Consider the following 16,435-nt stretch of genomic DNA (forward strand, 5'->3'; position numbering starts at 1 on the left):
GTCCATTTTGTGAAGTTGTCAAAATGTGAAATGGACTTCGCCATTGCGTTCCTCTCGTCGAGATGGTCAAAAAACATATATGGAACGTCTAATTCGAAGTCCGGATGAAGAAGTTATGATCTCGGAAAGATGCCTCGTTGTCGGGAGTTTCGACCCAAGTTGGGACTTCCTACTGTCGGAAGTTTCGATGGGTGTCGGGACTTTTGGGAAGCCTGAAGAAATCTGCTCAGGTGTCTAGGGTTATCCCTACATCGGGAGTTCCGATAAAAGTCTAAAGTTCCGACTGTCGGGAGTTTCGACCCAAGTCGGGACTTCCGACATACCTAACAGAAAATCATGTTTGGATCTGACCTTTTGGATTTCGATCTGAACTGTTCCAAACTCGTGGAAAACTTGGAAAATAAGGCTTGATGAGGTTTCCTACTGGGATAAGACCACCCCCCCTCTATATATATGAGAGGATCATGACCGATTGAGTTCCCATCTATCCAATCGACAAACAAATCAATCTATTACCTCTACTCCAACCCTTTTACTCTCTTCTCCAACTCCATGTTGTTCATCCCTTGATCCGACAACCAAGGATGGTGCCCTAGGCTTGCCAGCCGACCTAGGGCAACCCAACGACGTCCTTGCCCTGACGGGTTCCCTCCCGGGCGAGAGCTTCGACGGTTTCTTTGCTAGTTTGCCTGAAAACTAGCCGGTTCTTCGTCACGTAAGCACGTTGGTTATCCTTTGGCGGTTTGCATTGTAAACCTCTTCGTTCTTCACCATGAAAGAGTGACATCCTCGCTGCATTCTTCGGTCTGTAGCGGCCCGAGCGTCCAAGGCCCTTGTTGGTGTTTGATTCGGATCACTTCCGACGTCAACAAAATGGTCTCTACGAATTAAAACAAAACCGGCAGAATCAGCATCAACTTGAGAGGGTGTTTAGATCCTAGGGTCAAAAATTAAAACAAAACCGGCGGAATCAGCATCAACCAATCTAGCGATCCCTATAATAATATTAACGAGCTAAAGGTTTCACCATCTCTCATCGCTCACAATCGTTTGATGGGGATTTGGACTCATTAAGCTAGAGTAGCATGATCAAATAAACATGATACAAAGACCGATTCCAAAATGAATTAGAATACAACGTGATTCTATGGTCCACCACTCTCTTCCATACTTATACAAATAATTATATGTTCATATATGGTACAAAGTCCGTTCCCAAAAAGAATTGGAATGCATGACATGATCACTATATATCAGTCGTAAGTCATTCATGTAACCACATAACAATCTGAGCAGTCCGATGCAGCACATGGGTATATTGGCTAGTTAGAGCATCTTCAATAGTTCCCAAAAAATAATTGCTAAATCAATAAGTTTTTCCTTTTTCAAGTCGCTAAAAATAGTAGGGAGCATATTTACTGGCTTTCTCCTACCATTAGACTATTTTGACATCATCTCAGCCACTTTTATACTTTCTTTCTCTCTTGTGCATTTACATAGGGAACCATATCCTTTATTCTTGTTCTTCTCCATATTCTTCTTCCTCCACCTCCAGATCAGCGGGGTACTCTACTTGTCCCTAGATGTCACGGTCACCCCAACACCCTCCCAGCTGGCTGCAGCCACCCCCCAACTGGTCACAGCTAGCCACAAGGAGGCAGGGATAAGCCAACGGTGGCCATAGCCCGCCATGTGGTGGCTGTGGGTGGCCGATTGTGGCTAGGGGCGATCAGCGACCTCCAGGCTTGGTTAGAGCATGTCATGAAGAGGCTAGGGCAAAGGGGTGAGCACAAGAAGGAAGAAATGTCAGGAGAAGTCTCGGAAATGTCGACTCCAGTGCCCCCCCCCCCCCCACCACCACCACCACCACCACCACACACGTATATTTCTGCGCGTCTTGATTGTTTTTTCAAGTGCGGAAAGATATGAAGTTATTGTACCATTTTGCGCGTCGAAAGATAGGGTGTTGCGATAGGAAGTTGTTGGAAAGAACCTTTTTCGGTCCTACCAAAGAACCAAGATTATGAATGGGATATAGAAACTCTTGAAGATGCTCTAACCTACTGGCTCCAAAAAAAACTAAGATTACGAATGAGATCTAGAACTCTTGAAGATGCTCTAACCTATTGGTTCTTATTAACCCATAACTAACGTAACTCTTGGAGATACTCTAACTTACTAGCTCTTATTAACGTATAATTAATGTCTTGGAGATGCTTTAACCTATTGGCTCTTATACTAACCTATAATTAATGTATGTTTGGTATCTAAAACTAAGGCTAGTTATGCCAATCTTAGTGGAAGATTTTATAGAAGTTTCATAGATATTAAATAAGCTGACATGACTAGTATAGATGAAAAGAGATTTAAAAGTTTTGTGGGATGGAATGAGTTTCATGGGGATAAAATTATCTATGTTGTTCCCAATACGTGAAAATCCTGAAAATTAGGACATGAACCCCATTAAGACGGCCTTATTAGCCTATAGATCCAAACATCTCCTTACTTCGGACTCGTATGTTATTTGGATTATTAGCCTATAAGATCCAAACATCTTACTTCGGAGTCGCATGTTATTTGGATACATGATTACAGAGAAAGCATAGTGTTATTTGGATACACAGATCAAAGAGAGGAACTAAAGACAAGTTGAACTGAGACTAAAGTATATAACCCACCCGAGTAGTTGGACTGACTGAAGCTTAATGCCACCCGTTTGGATACTCATAGCCACGAGTCCGCGACTATAAAAAGACCCAAACGTGTCCTAGAAGAGGGCAGAGGTCTTCCAGTGCTACCGGAAAGCAGAGCTCATTACCAAGTCTTGCAACTATCACTAAACGTTCCGCAACAAGAAGCCGCAAGATCATCTCAAACCCTCATCTCGTTGGCTATTGCCAATCAATTCATCAAACGGGTACGGAACTGAAGTCCAGAATCCAAGGAAATAGTAGAATTCGGCAAAGAAAGGTGACTTCATCACCCCTGAATATCCTTTGTAAAAATAACTGAGTGCTCTCACTTGCTGACGTTTATAACCCCAACACAGGTAGCCCGTAACTCGTGTGCACACAAATTCTATCCGAATGTCCAGAACAGTATCAGCATTTTGTGATGACCACCACAAAGCGATCGTTTCATACCACTTCACAACTATTTTGCCCTGTTCGCTTCGCTGAAAAAGAGCTGAAAAGTATTGATTCGCTTGATTTGTTGTGAGAGAAAAATATTGTTCCTTCGCTGAAAAAGATACGGCAGATAAGGTTGCAAACTACAGTAAGAGCTGGAAACGAACGGCTCAAGACAGGACAGCCATCACATCCGATGCTCTCAACACGATGTAGCCCGTGCCATCAGCGCCCTTGAACTCGCTCCCTGCATACTTGGAGTACAGTACCGTGCTGCCCGCCGGCACTAACAGTGGCTGCCTCTTGCCTTCCTCGTCCAGAGGACCCGGTCCAACAGCTACAACCTGCACCGACGAAACAGAGCTTAGCTCATGTATTCTGATGTCAATCATCTTTAACGGTCAGAGCGTGAATACTTTGCTAAGTGCTGTCTCCTGTACATGTATCTTGAGGTATCGAATCCTGCAAGCTGCAACTCAGCACAAGCATAGAAGAGAAATACATTATTCTTATAGGCAAGCTGGTGGCAAGAACTCACCGTTCCGATGGATGGCTTCTCTTTAGTTGTTTCAGTGAGGATAAGACCCCCAGGAGTTTTGTCTTCAGCTTCTGCAACCTGTCATGGCATGCCACGAGAAATGTAACTTTATACATGCTGTACAAGAGCAGAATATAATAAGAACAAGACAGACAACTCACAAAACTCAAAGTTTACCAACCCAATATATAAACATCTATGACAATTGTTGCAACAAGAAAGAATGTATGAATACCTTGATGAGAACACGGTCATTGAGAGGCTTCATATACTTCACATCATCTGTCTCAAGAACACCAATGATATCGTCTTCTTTGAGAATAAGATGCTTTGAGTCATTGAATTCGACCTCAGTCCCAGCATACTTTGAGTATACTACTTGTGCTCCAGTCTAAAAGACAAAGGGATACACATTAAGGCCAAGCATTTCATGGGCAATGAAGGAAAGAGTGCCAAACAATAAGCACTTAGGCAGTAGTACACACATGAAAACTAGGTTGACAGCATTACATCATCTAACCTGTCTGCTAGTAAATTAGAGGTAATTGTTATACTAAAGCAGTCAAAGCTCCAGCTAAACTGCAGGAAGCAAGTTTGGTAAAACAAATTTCCTGCATAGGCTGAGCTTGGTTTATCCTAATCTCATTATGTTACCACAAGTCCATATCTTGAATACAAAGCAGAGCATAACGGTGAAGGAACATATTTGTACGACTAGAAGTTCAATTCGCAAGCAACCAAATATCCATTTATGCTCAGGCCTGCACTAGAGACATTTCCCTTGGCCCCAATTAACACTATTCATGAACTAATACAAATTTGCCAGTTGCAATTATAATAAAACAGAATGCAAAGCTCTTTCTGTGCATCAATCAGCAGAGATAGTTTTGAGTTGTGCATCCCCAGTTCCAGAAGATAATCCGATTTGTCCAAGGCGCAATTAATGGTTCTTAATATGCAAATGGAAAATTGTTAGTCCTTTTTGAGAAAGGATGTTTTCGGTTGGACCAACCTGGGATCAAGCACCAGATCCTGTAGGCCAACCTACACTCTATTCCACCAAACTCATTCACTTTCTCTAGTACCAGTTACCAGATTAGCATGAGCTCATCCTTTTCCCCCACCCACCCACACACAGAATTTTAGAGCTGCCCGATCCAGAGCATGGCCAAAAAATTAGGGCTCAAGCCAAAGTATAGAAAGAAAGCTTGGCAAACCCAAACTTGGTAGTACTAACACATGGTCCACGTGCCATATTGGGATGGACTGGAGTCCAAAACAACCGAAGTACCGAACTAAATTTGGCCAAGTGTTTTACCCATGCTAACATTTTATCACACTTAACAAGTCCAATATTCAGTGGGTATTTTGGACATCATTTGTAGGACAACCAAAATGTAGCTTGCTCCTAAGATTGTGGTAAGTTCTAGCTTGATGTGATGTGGATACGAGAACCTCACCTAACTCCGATAAAAAAGAACCTCGCCTAACTACAACTCAGTGCAGTTCTATCCATCCAATTCAGGTGTACAGTATGTTTTGTAAAGATCTAGAGGATTCCTATGTGCAGACCATATAACTTTTGAAAAGCTTGGGCACACAAATTACTTTGTAACTCCAAGTTAGCACAATTGAGATAGAGTAACTCCTGAATTTCCTTGCTAGTAACACTCACTTGAGCTTCTTGTGAGAGGAACCATCTCCATGTATTTAGAGACAAACTAGGGATAACTAGCTACAAAAATGCTGATGTGAGGATTGCTAACTTGATTGCTAATCTAGCAGTCTAGCAAGGGAGTTTCAAGGCTACTCAAACTCAGTTATAGTAGCTTGCAGTTGCAGATACAGCCTGTACCCATACACCATGTGACGAATTAGCTATATCTTCTGCTTTGCACTTCCAATGACTACTCTAACTCAATCTCACAGGTATGGCTTGTATCTAAGCAACATGTAACAAATTAGCTAGAAGGAAAAGAGTAGTTCTATAGTACAATTATCAGATGCACAGAGTACCTAGTAACAATAAGAAAAGTAGGATTATATAGGTATCACATGACTTTTTTTTTTCCAAAGAACCACCTTTAACTTTCAATTTAACCATTCCCTTGACAATTCAGAATTACAATTCAAAAGTGTGTTCTTGTTTGTGCAATATGAAGCCTACTAGTGAGCCTCAAATCCTGGGTCGGCGCATCGCATTAAATTAAGTTATGACTACAAGGATGGAACCTTCATCTAATCTAATCATATCTATATTTACCACCAGCAATTCATAACAGAGGCATATGGATTAGACATTAAAATTACTAATCCACCAGAAACAATGATTTACCTTTATATCAACCGCTACTTTCTTGTCCCCAATGGTCCTTCCCTCTCCAACAGCAACAACCTCACCTCCTTGCGGTTTAGTCTGCGCGGTAGATGGAAGCAAGATGCCACCAACTGTCTTCTCCTCGGCAGCACCGAGCTTCACAAGCACCCTATCTCCCAGAGGCTTCAGTGAAGTGTACTGTAATAACATGACATCACATTAAACTCAAATGCTGCAAGCTATACACAAGCATACCTACATTCTACAAAACACTTGGAAGTGAATCCTGAGCATTCAGGCTAAAATTGGGCGCGCGGTACAACCCAAAGCCACAGACTACGGCTGAATACCTTTGGGGTGACGACGGTGGCAGCCTTCACGACCAGGCTACGGACCGAGCGCCTCGGCGAGCAGACCCGGAGCGCTGCAGGCTGAGAGACTAGGCCCTTGTTCGTGAAGGCCACAGCCGCGACTCCAGCACCAGAGAGCTGCACCGACGACATTCTCGTGTGCTCTCTAAACGATTAGAAGCTGCAATTCGAGACACACACCAATCTGAGCTTAAATTGGTCAAAAACCAACATAGTATCGAGGGCAATCTCACAACCATCGAAATCTCAATTGAAATGAACTGAATTAGTCAACCAATCCCCCCAACATTCACACCTAGAGCAGATGAGAGTCCACTCGATCCACGCACATAAGATAACTCAATTAAATCAAGCGCGCCCATTGCAGTACCAAACACCTAACTGAATCGACACGCCGATCCACAGAACGAGAAAAGAGGGACCCCAATCGGAATCGGATCGGAGTACGTCAAACTGACCTCCAATCCCAGTCCCTAAACCGGCCAAATCCAACACCCAACAAGCGAGAATCCCAGCGGGTGGTACCTTATGGCTGGGGCCTGGGGCTGCTTCGGAATCCGGCTGCCGTGTGCGAGAAGCGAGCTGGGGGCAGAGGACGGGAGAAGATAAACCCTATGCTAGGAGAGTAGAGCAGCGGCGTCGAGCTAAAGCCCAGCCCCCACTTTTTATCCCCAACGCCAGCGCGCGTCCGCTGCGCCGCGGCCGCCTGATTACCCTGCGCCGATTTGGGCTTGCGCACGGGAGTTTCGACTGAGTTTGGATGGATTTGGGCGGGGTAAGCTGCTCCGGAGGGGTACCGTACCGGGCTACCGGCCTGTACAGAGCAGAGCGGGGTTACCGCTTGGCTTGGTTGGTGTTGCGTGCCTGGTGCGTAGCAACCGGATGGTTCTGGAACGTCCTAGGGACTGCGTTTGAAATGGGCCAGACGCTATCAGGTTAAGAAAATCGATCATCTTTTCCTAAGGACATCCAGGAGTTTTCAAAACACACTCTCAATCTTAACTTTTTAGTAAGATTAAGAAAATTGCTCTCCAACCAACTTAACTCACAATCTTTCCGCACTTGGTAAAATCGACCTAATCGCACGGAAATGTATCGATTGGCCAATGTAGACGAGGAATGATGTGGAAAAGAATAAGTAGGGAATGGTTTCTAATGTAAATGTATAAGAAAGGAAAAAGTATAAAAGTAGTTTGTGTGATTTGGGGATAGTTTAGGATTTCTGATGCAAATTTTCTTCTTTTTAAGGAGCGAGATTTTAGAATTGTTGGGAAGCGCTATAAATATGCTCCTAACATCATTTTATCCACTTGAAAAAACTTCATCAATTTACCAATTGTTGTTTTGAAAAACTATTGGAGATGCTCTAAAGCTGTCGTAAAATAAAAAAAAAATAAGCTCTAGATTTTTTTTCTAATTCTCCTTTTCTATGTTTTATCAATCTCCTTTTTAAAATCTTTTATCAATCTCCTAACATCTCTCCACTCTCCCTCACAGAAAGACGAGACACCTGATCCCCTTCCCTCACCAATGATACCTGAGAGAGATAAATAAGTTTTTCCTTTTTTCTTTTGTATTGGTTCCTAACGTGGGCCGTTTGGAATTGGTCCGTCCCAATCGATTCGCGCCATCACTAAGAATGAAATCGGCCCAGTAGGTTGCATGTCCTCTGTATCCCGCACAACGGCTCCGTCGTAATCGTAATAGGTTTTCCCGCAACAAAACAGCTGCTCGACAAACAGAGGCTGCGATTGAAAACATATCCCACCCAGAATGCACGCTAGCTCTGCATTTCTGCCTACGTAACTACGGAGTGTAAATATGGTTCAATGGTGTTCGCTGGTCTGAACCCGTCCAGCCAGCTGTCTGGTCCCCCTCACGTGTTACTGTTCATCAAAACAGCCCAATAGTGTTTTTCTCTCCCAACGAACCAGTCGGAACAGTGTTTTCAGCCAAGTTTCAGACCAGCGAACGGGGCCGAATCAAATTCTGCAAATAAAATAGCAGACATTTTCAAGCGTTATTACGGACCCATCTAAACTGCAAAAAAAATTAACAAGACTGTGCTATGTCCGATACTGAATCAAATTCTGTTACAGGTAGTCAATACAATTTCTAATTTTCTACTAGTACTTCAGTGGTGAAAGTAGCACACTGGAACAATTACAATGGGGATTGCGAGTTGGAAAACCAACAATTACAGTGATACAGCACATATATACACTGAGATAATGAAACAAATTTCTATCGGATTACAATGAACGTAGGTCCCAAAAACCAGAGTAGCTTCTCAACTTCAAAGAAGTCTTATATCCCCCCACAACCCCCCCCCCCCCCCCCCCCCCCCCCCCCCCCCCACACACACACACACACCCAACATACACACAAAAAAAAGGAAACTAATTTGATTATGTTGAGTAATTACCCGATTTCAGTGGAACAAAGCGTCTGCCGTCAAGACCTCTAAAATATGGCAGCTTGCTGACCAACTTCTGCCACAAGTTTTTCATCGATTCTGTCAGTGAGTTGGCTCTAAGTTATACCTCGTAATTAGTTAGCCGTGTATTTCACTTCTTTAACCCTGACTCTCGGTATCATTTAAAAAATGGTAAGAAGCATATTAGTATTTACGTCAGGCCCTCCATGCATTTGCGTCATCAGAAGCACTACAGGCTTGAGTTTGAGGAGGGATGCAACCAAGGTCACCATCCAAGCTCATTTGCTGTACTTCAGCAGACTGATAATATTTTAATGCTCTTGACACAGCTTACAAACTCCCTGCAGGTCGGGATTTTCAAATCATCAGAAATGGAATAGGTTAAGGAAGCACCATGGTAAGGATGTACCAAAGAGACGAAGGAAACAGAAGTAGGAACTTACTCCCAGGGGTCATCCCCGACAAGGAGGATGTCATTTTCATGATCAACATAGACCAGCTTCCAATCCGTTCTGTAGGGGTCTTCAAGTTGCCCTTGAATACCAAACATGCATGCAAGATCATGCCGAAGATCTTCATAACCTCGGTATCGTGTTATATCAATTGATCTCCCAACAGATCCACGCTTTTGAACCTTCAAATCAAGATGAGTGTACATATGATTGCACTATTATTGCATAATTGCACCACTGGGTATCAGTTTGGCACATAGTAACAATTGAGTAATTGAGTAAATATAATGAGCAGAGTATTCAGCCCAAGACTGAAACAGGGTTGTAAACCTTAGTATACACACTTCAAAACTCTCACCAATGTTATATGTATGGGAGTAAATAATAATTCATCGTCCAGCTTAGAGCTATATGCACCCTACATCAGGTCACAATTTATCCCATTTATGCAATGCTGGAATGGTAACTCCAAGGTGGCATGCAAATATATATGTTCCTCAGTGCCATCCAAACGACTTTCTAAACACTAAGTATTCAACTACTCATTTGCATGTACTAATCAGTTCAATCCCAAAAGCTTACGCTGATGATGAGTGGTGGAGAATTCACATATGCTTCAACACTACCCATCAAATGGAGGCTCGCTCCAGGCCTCATATTTGAAATAGGAATGGGCAACAATTATTTTATTTATTGTGCTAGCCAGGATTGGAATTTGAGATCCTTTAGCACTAATGCCATATTGAGTATCATGCACAAAAGGTTTAGACCTTTGACCCTGTGGAACCATATTGAGTTGCATGAGCCAATCAGTTTAACCTAAAAGCTTAACGATGGAGAAGGGTGGACAGTTCACTTATACTTCAACGCTAATACTACACTGATATCCACACCTATTTATTAGTTGGTGAAGACAAGGTTTTCTCATGAAGGTAAGCTTTTATGACTCCACTAGATGTACTACTAAGAGAATATTAGAGTACTTCACGGTTTTGAGAGCGTGCACATATTGACACATACAGGTATGCATAATAAATGCATTCTTAGGTAAGTGTTACCAAGTAACCAACCTTGGTGAAGGTTCTCATCCGTTGTGTTTGACTATTCCACAAACCTTGGCTTGCCATTCCACCATCAGCAACAGCAACATCACTTGAACATCCAGGCTTGAAAGACATGTCAGGCACACCAAATGACTGTGAGCTGAATGCAGCAGAGGATAGCTCGTTCTCCACATCCCTATGATCCCTTTGTCCAGAAGGCAGATTGCATATACCCTTTCCAGACGACATCCCTCTTGACAACAGGGCGTCGGGCATTAATGTATCCACATTTTCCGCAATAAGAAAATTCTCTCTTGGATCAACTTGAACATTGTTATCCAAACAAACTGGAGGAAAGGAAAAGCCTTCTCGTGGGCTCTCGTCTAAACAAAAGGAGGTAGCAGATGACGCATCAAGTTGATCTGAAGCTAGATGACGATTAGGTGCATGGACCGTTTCTTTACTACCTTGTATATCATTCTTGATTCGATTATCTGACTTACTTTGAATTTCCTGAAGTAAGTGCTCAATGTGCGGTGTTGCTGGCATCTCAGGCAAATTTCTGCTTCCTTGGTGTGCTCTACTCAATGAATTTATTGGGGAGATACGGCTGCCAGATGGAGCTGTTAAGCTGGATGGTTCTTCGCTCTCAGCGAGTGCTGAGTGTGATCTTACAAGTTGCTGGGGTGTCAGGGATCCCGTCGTATGGTTCAAAGGTGTTTGCTGCAAATGTTTGAGCTGGCCCATGGCATCAGGACCACCCAACTGATGTTGAAGAACTTGTTGCTGGAGAATTTCCTGGCTTTTCTGAGACAATTGTTGGATCAGCTGGGACTGATGCTGTGGGTGCTGTGGGTTCAGTTGAGATAGCAGATTTTGTTGTTGAATCTTTTGAAGCAGCTGCAGCTGCAGTTCTGATTGTGATAGCTGTTGTAGTTGGGGTTGTTGACTTTGTAGGAGTGCCTGCTGGTATTCTGCTGTTTGTTGCAGCTGTGGAGTCTGAGTTAATTGTGATTGCTGCAAAGAACCCATCGTTGTTAGACCTGGCAACCCTGCGCGCTGGGTAGGTGACATTGGGTAAACCCAACTGTTGTAGCTGAGATGAAGATGGTTGCAAAATCTGGTTTAACAATTGTGCTTGTGAGACAGCTTGTCCACCTGAAGGCTGTTGCTCTTTCAGCTTGTGCTGGTCCGGTGACTGAAGACATGCAGTAGCTTTCAACTGTTGCTGTGGCTGTGATTGTTGCCGTTGGAGTTGTTCTTGCTGCTGCTGCAAGTGAATGGCATTTTGCTGCAACAGCTGGGCTTGCTGTTGCTGCAGAATCGCAGAACTTTGCTGCAGTGGTTGGACCTGCTGTTGTTGCAATACATGGTGAGGCTGCTGCTGGTGTTGAGCTAATGAGGTAATTGCAGGGTGGTCCACTTTGGAACCAGCCTGTAAATTAGGTAAGCCAATATTTTGGGCCTGCATACTCAATCTTTTTGTTGGATCTTCACTGGCACTGCCTATCCCATCCTGCATACCCAGTGCATTAGAGGTCAAGTACTGCGACTGTACAGCAGGGGCAGCAGTTGCTAGCATCTGAGGATTTTGCTGCATAGCCATCCACTGAACTAGGCTCAGGCCTGGAAATAATGCATTTTGGACATCTTTCAGAGCAAAGTCATCAGCAAGCCATGGCATCGCTCTTTTGAAAGCACTCTCAACCTCGTTTTCATCATCTGCAAGATTCATTTTACAGAAGGGCAAAGTATATCTTCAGAAAAATAGATGCATGAATGTTGAATTCGTTGATCAAGAAATGACTCAAACACAAGGATGACAAACAAGTAGGCCAGTATTCCTGCTCATAGTTAAAAGTCTAATTTATACATAAACAAGAAGCAATGACATTTAGGAAAGGGATCCTCCATGTCCTGTGCAACTTATTTGTGATTTTCAACAAGCAACCAACACTTCTTGCTGGTAGTTTATGTATCAAGGTTATAGACAAGAAAGAGTAAGAACTAAGTTCACGAAATAAATTTTTGCCAACTTAAGTATTCAGGGCCACATGATAATCAATCGGTTTAACAAATGCATGAAAAACAGAAGTAAAAAAAGATAATAAGGCCAAATTGTGTATTGCATTATTTCCTGTATGGTCATTTTTTTTTACAGGCATGTATGTAATCCTTTCATCTGAAGGGTGGGGGTGGGGGTGCGTGCATGTGTTGTAACTCTCTTCTATTAATGCAATGATATGCAGCTCCCCTGTGTGTTTGAGAAAATTATTTCTTGTATGGTAGATACCATAATATTATTTGTACCTGGCATTCCTGGCTGCTTAGGAAGCTTTGGCCTGAAAAATGGTGGTGGGCATATATAAAATGGTGTAGCAACTGGTTCAATCTCCCATATCGAAACACGGGTGCGCCTCTCAGATGCAGTTGATTCATCCCAACCAACCTGAAGTGGAAAAGACAGATGAAGTCAGATGAATCTGCCATCCTTTTATGCTACAGTCTTTGAAACTCATTTCCATATGGTGTTAGGTAAATCTTATATAAAATCCATATATCAGGGTTGACTCGTGTAACTCCAGCTTCACTTCTTGACCCAGCTAATTTCTTACTGGATGTAGCTGAATTAAATGGATATCACTGCAGATTAACCTGAAAAAGAAGATGAATGACATACCTGAAGGTTTCGCCAATGAGAATTCTTCCACCGCAGTGGATCTAAGTCGCCAATGCCTGTGATCGTGCCCATGTACCTTCTTACCCCTGAATCCTCTGTCTCAAAGAGCATTCTGAATCGCATTCCAAGGGACACTTGTGTATACAGAGCTTTATTGTATTTTGCTAAAGGGATGACAAATTCCGATGGGCTTGCCCTATCCGAAGAATAGTATGATTCATTAGCCTAAGTACTGGCTGAAAGTTTCAATAAGGTACAATTAGCAACTAAAATACCTTGGGTTATAGAAAATAGTAAATGGGCTACTATTTGCAGCAGCATGGGCTGCTGCTGCCAGGATTCCAATGTGCATGCTGTCACTTGATAAAACTGATGATGACAGAGCTGGTTGGGGTCTGCTAGCACGCCTTATACCTAAGAGAAGCTGAGATTTCTCATCCCTGGAAAAAATGTGTAAGATCAATGTTTTCTGTAACTATCTAGATACACACATAGTTTTTAATGACTGGAATTGATGATATTACCTTATAAAGAGAACTGAATCACCAGCTAACAGCCTTTTTGTACTGACGAAGACACTCCAACCAGTTGTCAAAAGATACCTCTTCGGTTGACCTGCATGTGCAGGTACAGTAGAGTGATAAGTACAGAACACCTCTGTTATCAGACATCATGTCCTAGTACAGATTTCCTTAAAAGTTTCATGAAAAATTGGAATTCTAATAGCTGCTAAAGGCCAAACATAAATAATGTACCCAAAAAATTTCCAGCAGCGAACCAGGCTGCATAATAATTCACATCCGTATTCGGGAAAAAAAAACAATTCACATCCATATACAGTACAAAGTTAATATACATGTATTATTTCAGTGCTCGGCAATTTTCAGTACCTCGGTAGATATGTCGAAATTTCCATGAAATATCATGCAGATCCTTGGCAATGAGTTCTTGGGCTGGTGGTTGCATCGTAAAGTCCTATCGAACATGATACCCTGGTAAGGGAGGTATTTATTGCATCTGATAAATTCATAGATCCATTAAAGTTATTCCAATGTTATGCAGAAATATTGCATACTAGCGGTGGAAATATCTTCTCAGCTGCACGGCGTGGCACTGAGAATCCCCCATGCGTACTTGTGTCGCTTGCTGTCAACGTCTTGCAAAAGAATTCTGTTGGTTGTTTGTTTTGCTTCAGACCCAGTTCAGATGCCAGCATTGCGTCTCGATCATACTAGTTGTGTTGAGAGAGAAAAAATAGTTCATTTCCACTTAAGAAATCTACAACGAAAATAGCTTTCTCAAAAAGAATGCTCACATACTTTGTTCACAGGCTGAAGCGTCATCTGGGCATAAACTTCATCGGTTTCAGAATCTGCCTGCACAAGAAATATGTTTCGTGTGCCCAATTAGTGGCCAAAATTGGCACTTCCCAGGCTGTCTGGAAGAACCGGGTAGGGTGGTTAAAAAAGAAGATGCAGCACAAGAGGATAAAACTAGCATTGACATACATGTAAGGTGAGACTTAGGAGCTTGCAGATCAACTTAGAAGGCAGAGATGGGTAGCTGGGGATGGTGTCCAGCTCTTTATGCATTGAAGCAGCAACCTGATACAGAATTACCAGAACAGGAAAATTTTCAGAAAATATATTTCCTGAATCAACTCATGTTCACTATGGTCCTGCGCACTGATAAATCCTGCACCTGTTCACTATGGCCCTGCGGGAAGTACACGACGAGACTACCCACCGGGGGCAACGACACCAGGGGCCCGGCACAAGCATGCCACAACTCCGTGTTGATGGGTTTCTTTTCCCCTGGGTTTTTCAAATAAAAAAGGAGCCAATTATTACACTGCATCCCAGATCAAGTAAAGAAGATTCACGAATCAATTTCCTCGCAGTTAACCACAAACGACAACAAGAAGTAACTGCGATTACAGATAGGTGGGCAGCTCAACGGCGACGATCATGAATCATGACAAGATCACAAGATGCTGAGTTGAGAAATGTAAAGGTGGCGCTGAAATCCATGAGAAATTGGACTGCAAGCAAGGAAGTCCTCACCTTCTGCGGGGCTGGGAGTGACGCCGCCCGATCCCTGATCCTTCATCTCGCCGAGATCCTGAACCAAGTCCCGTGTCCGGATACGCGAATATTCACCCCCACCTTCTCCTACCACCACCACCACCTTTTACGAACTGCTAGTAGCTGACGCCCTGCTTCCCGACGAAAGTGAGGGCGCGCGAGGCAATTCGGGGTATCAAACTCGGATCAGCGGAGGAGCAAGGCCTAAACTCAGGCGCCGTGAGAATCCGGCCAATGAATCTTTCGCCGCGCACCAGCACAGCACACCAGCCGCCGTGCCGAGGCGCCAGCTCATCCACGGCGCCTAAAGTCAGGCGCTCTCTGAAGCTTCCGCCGCCTCTCCCGAGCCAGCCCCGCGCGTTACTCCGGGCTCCACACGCCGTCGGTCGAGCTCGCGAGCGTGGGACGGGGGGTGCTGCGCGAGTTGGGACTGGGAAGCAACGGGGGAGAGGGGAGAGAAGGCGGAGGAGGGAGACAAGCGGGGTTTAAAAAAATGGGGACGGGACGAGGGCCGCGGGGCGCGGAACCGGGTGGTGGGGCGGGGCGGGGCGGGGCTGGCGCTGTGCCGCGGCTGGAGTAAAGAAATGGCCGCGACGCGCGCGAGGGAGGAAGCAAGCAGGACTAGCTCGTGGGCGCTGGCGTGCCGCGCGCAGCGGCGGCCTCCGGTGGTTAAAAAAATATACCGGCTAGTGGCGCCGTGGCCGGTAGCTTCCGCCCCACGTACGCGCTGGCGGACGGGAACGGAGGCTGCCGACTGGGCGGCCGCCGGCGGGGCCCGGGACCGGGAGGACGCGCGTGGTGCCGCGACGAGCCTGACGACGACGGCGACGGGTGTGGGCTAGTGCCGGGCGCCTGTGCGGCCGTGTCGGGCCCGTGCCGCGCCGAGGAGGGCGGACCGCGACGGGCGGTTTTGTTGGCTCGTGCCGGTGCGAGGAGCAGCGAGAGCGACGCGTGCGGCGAGTCACACGGGCCGCGCCACGGCGAAAGCGTGAGCGTGCTCTAGCGGCGCACGGAACGGGCGTGGCGAATGCAGCCGTGCAGGTTGTCCATCGATCGCGCTCACAGGCGTGGCGAGTTCGTTTCGTTTGTCTGCCCGGTTCCGGTTACATCTATTTGGTTGGAGTATGCGTGTCGGTATGTCCGAAGCTACAGAGTTTAGAAAAGGATGCCTCTACCTGCGGCATACATACAGGTACAGCTACCGAGCTGTTGGTATGGTTAAGAAGGCGGACAAGGCCACATGCCACTCGGCGTTGCAGATGCGACATGGACGAGGGCGAGGGCGAGGGCGAGACCGTCATCTCGCAACTGTGATGGAAGGCTTTGAGCATTTGACCAACTGAAATTATGCGTTGCGGTTGCAGTTGCGGCAAGATGACTCGGTA

At 44.8% G+C, this 16,435-nt stretch overlaps 2 protein-coding genes across 2 annotated transcripts; both read right to left on the reverse strand.

Annotated features, from left to right (window-relative positions):
* Window positions 1–3,192: 3,192 nt before the first annotated feature.
* On the reverse strand, window positions 3,193–7,035 carry LOC136520297 (20 kDa chaperonin, chloroplastic-like). Its single transcript, XM_066513755.1, has 6 exons — window positions 6,880–7,035; window positions 6,334–6,514; window positions 6,002–6,181; window positions 3,902–4,057; window positions 3,667–3,744; window positions 3,193–3,472 (listed from the first exon to the last, which is right to left on the reverse strand). Exons 2-6 carry the CDS (start codon window positions 6,484–6,486, stop codon window positions 3,299–3,301), a joined length of 741 nt encoding a protein of 246 aa, XP_066369852.1. The 5' UTR covers window positions 6,487–6,514; window positions 6,880–7,035; the 3' UTR covers window positions 3,193–3,298.
* Window positions 7,036–8,720: 1,685 nt separating this feature from the next.
* On the reverse strand, window positions 8,721–15,634 carry LOC136520404 (auxin response factor 16-like). The gene is given in 15 exon segments (XM_066513908.1): window positions 8,721–9,091; window positions 9,093–9,132; window positions 9,235–9,425; window positions 10,314–11,357; window positions 11,359–12,008; window positions 12,597–12,735; window positions 12,967–13,162; window positions 13,242–13,406; window positions 13,491–13,581; window positions 13,857–13,941; window positions 14,042–14,197; window positions 14,286–14,342; window positions 14,475–14,570; window positions 14,668–14,780; window positions 15,030–15,634. Coding segments are annotated over 15 exon segments (3,174 nt in total). The 5' UTR covers window positions 15,076–15,634; the 3' UTR covers window positions 8,721–8,986.
* Window positions 15,635–16,435: the final 801 nt, after the last annotated feature.

This window comes from Miscanthus floridulus, chromosome 18 (genome assembly GCF_019320115.1).
Source record: "Miscanthus floridulus cultivar M001 chromosome 18, ASM1932011v1, whole genome shotgun sequence".
Lineage (NCBI taxonomy): Eukaryota > Viridiplantae > Streptophyta > Magnoliopsida > Poales > Poaceae > Miscanthus > Miscanthus floridulus.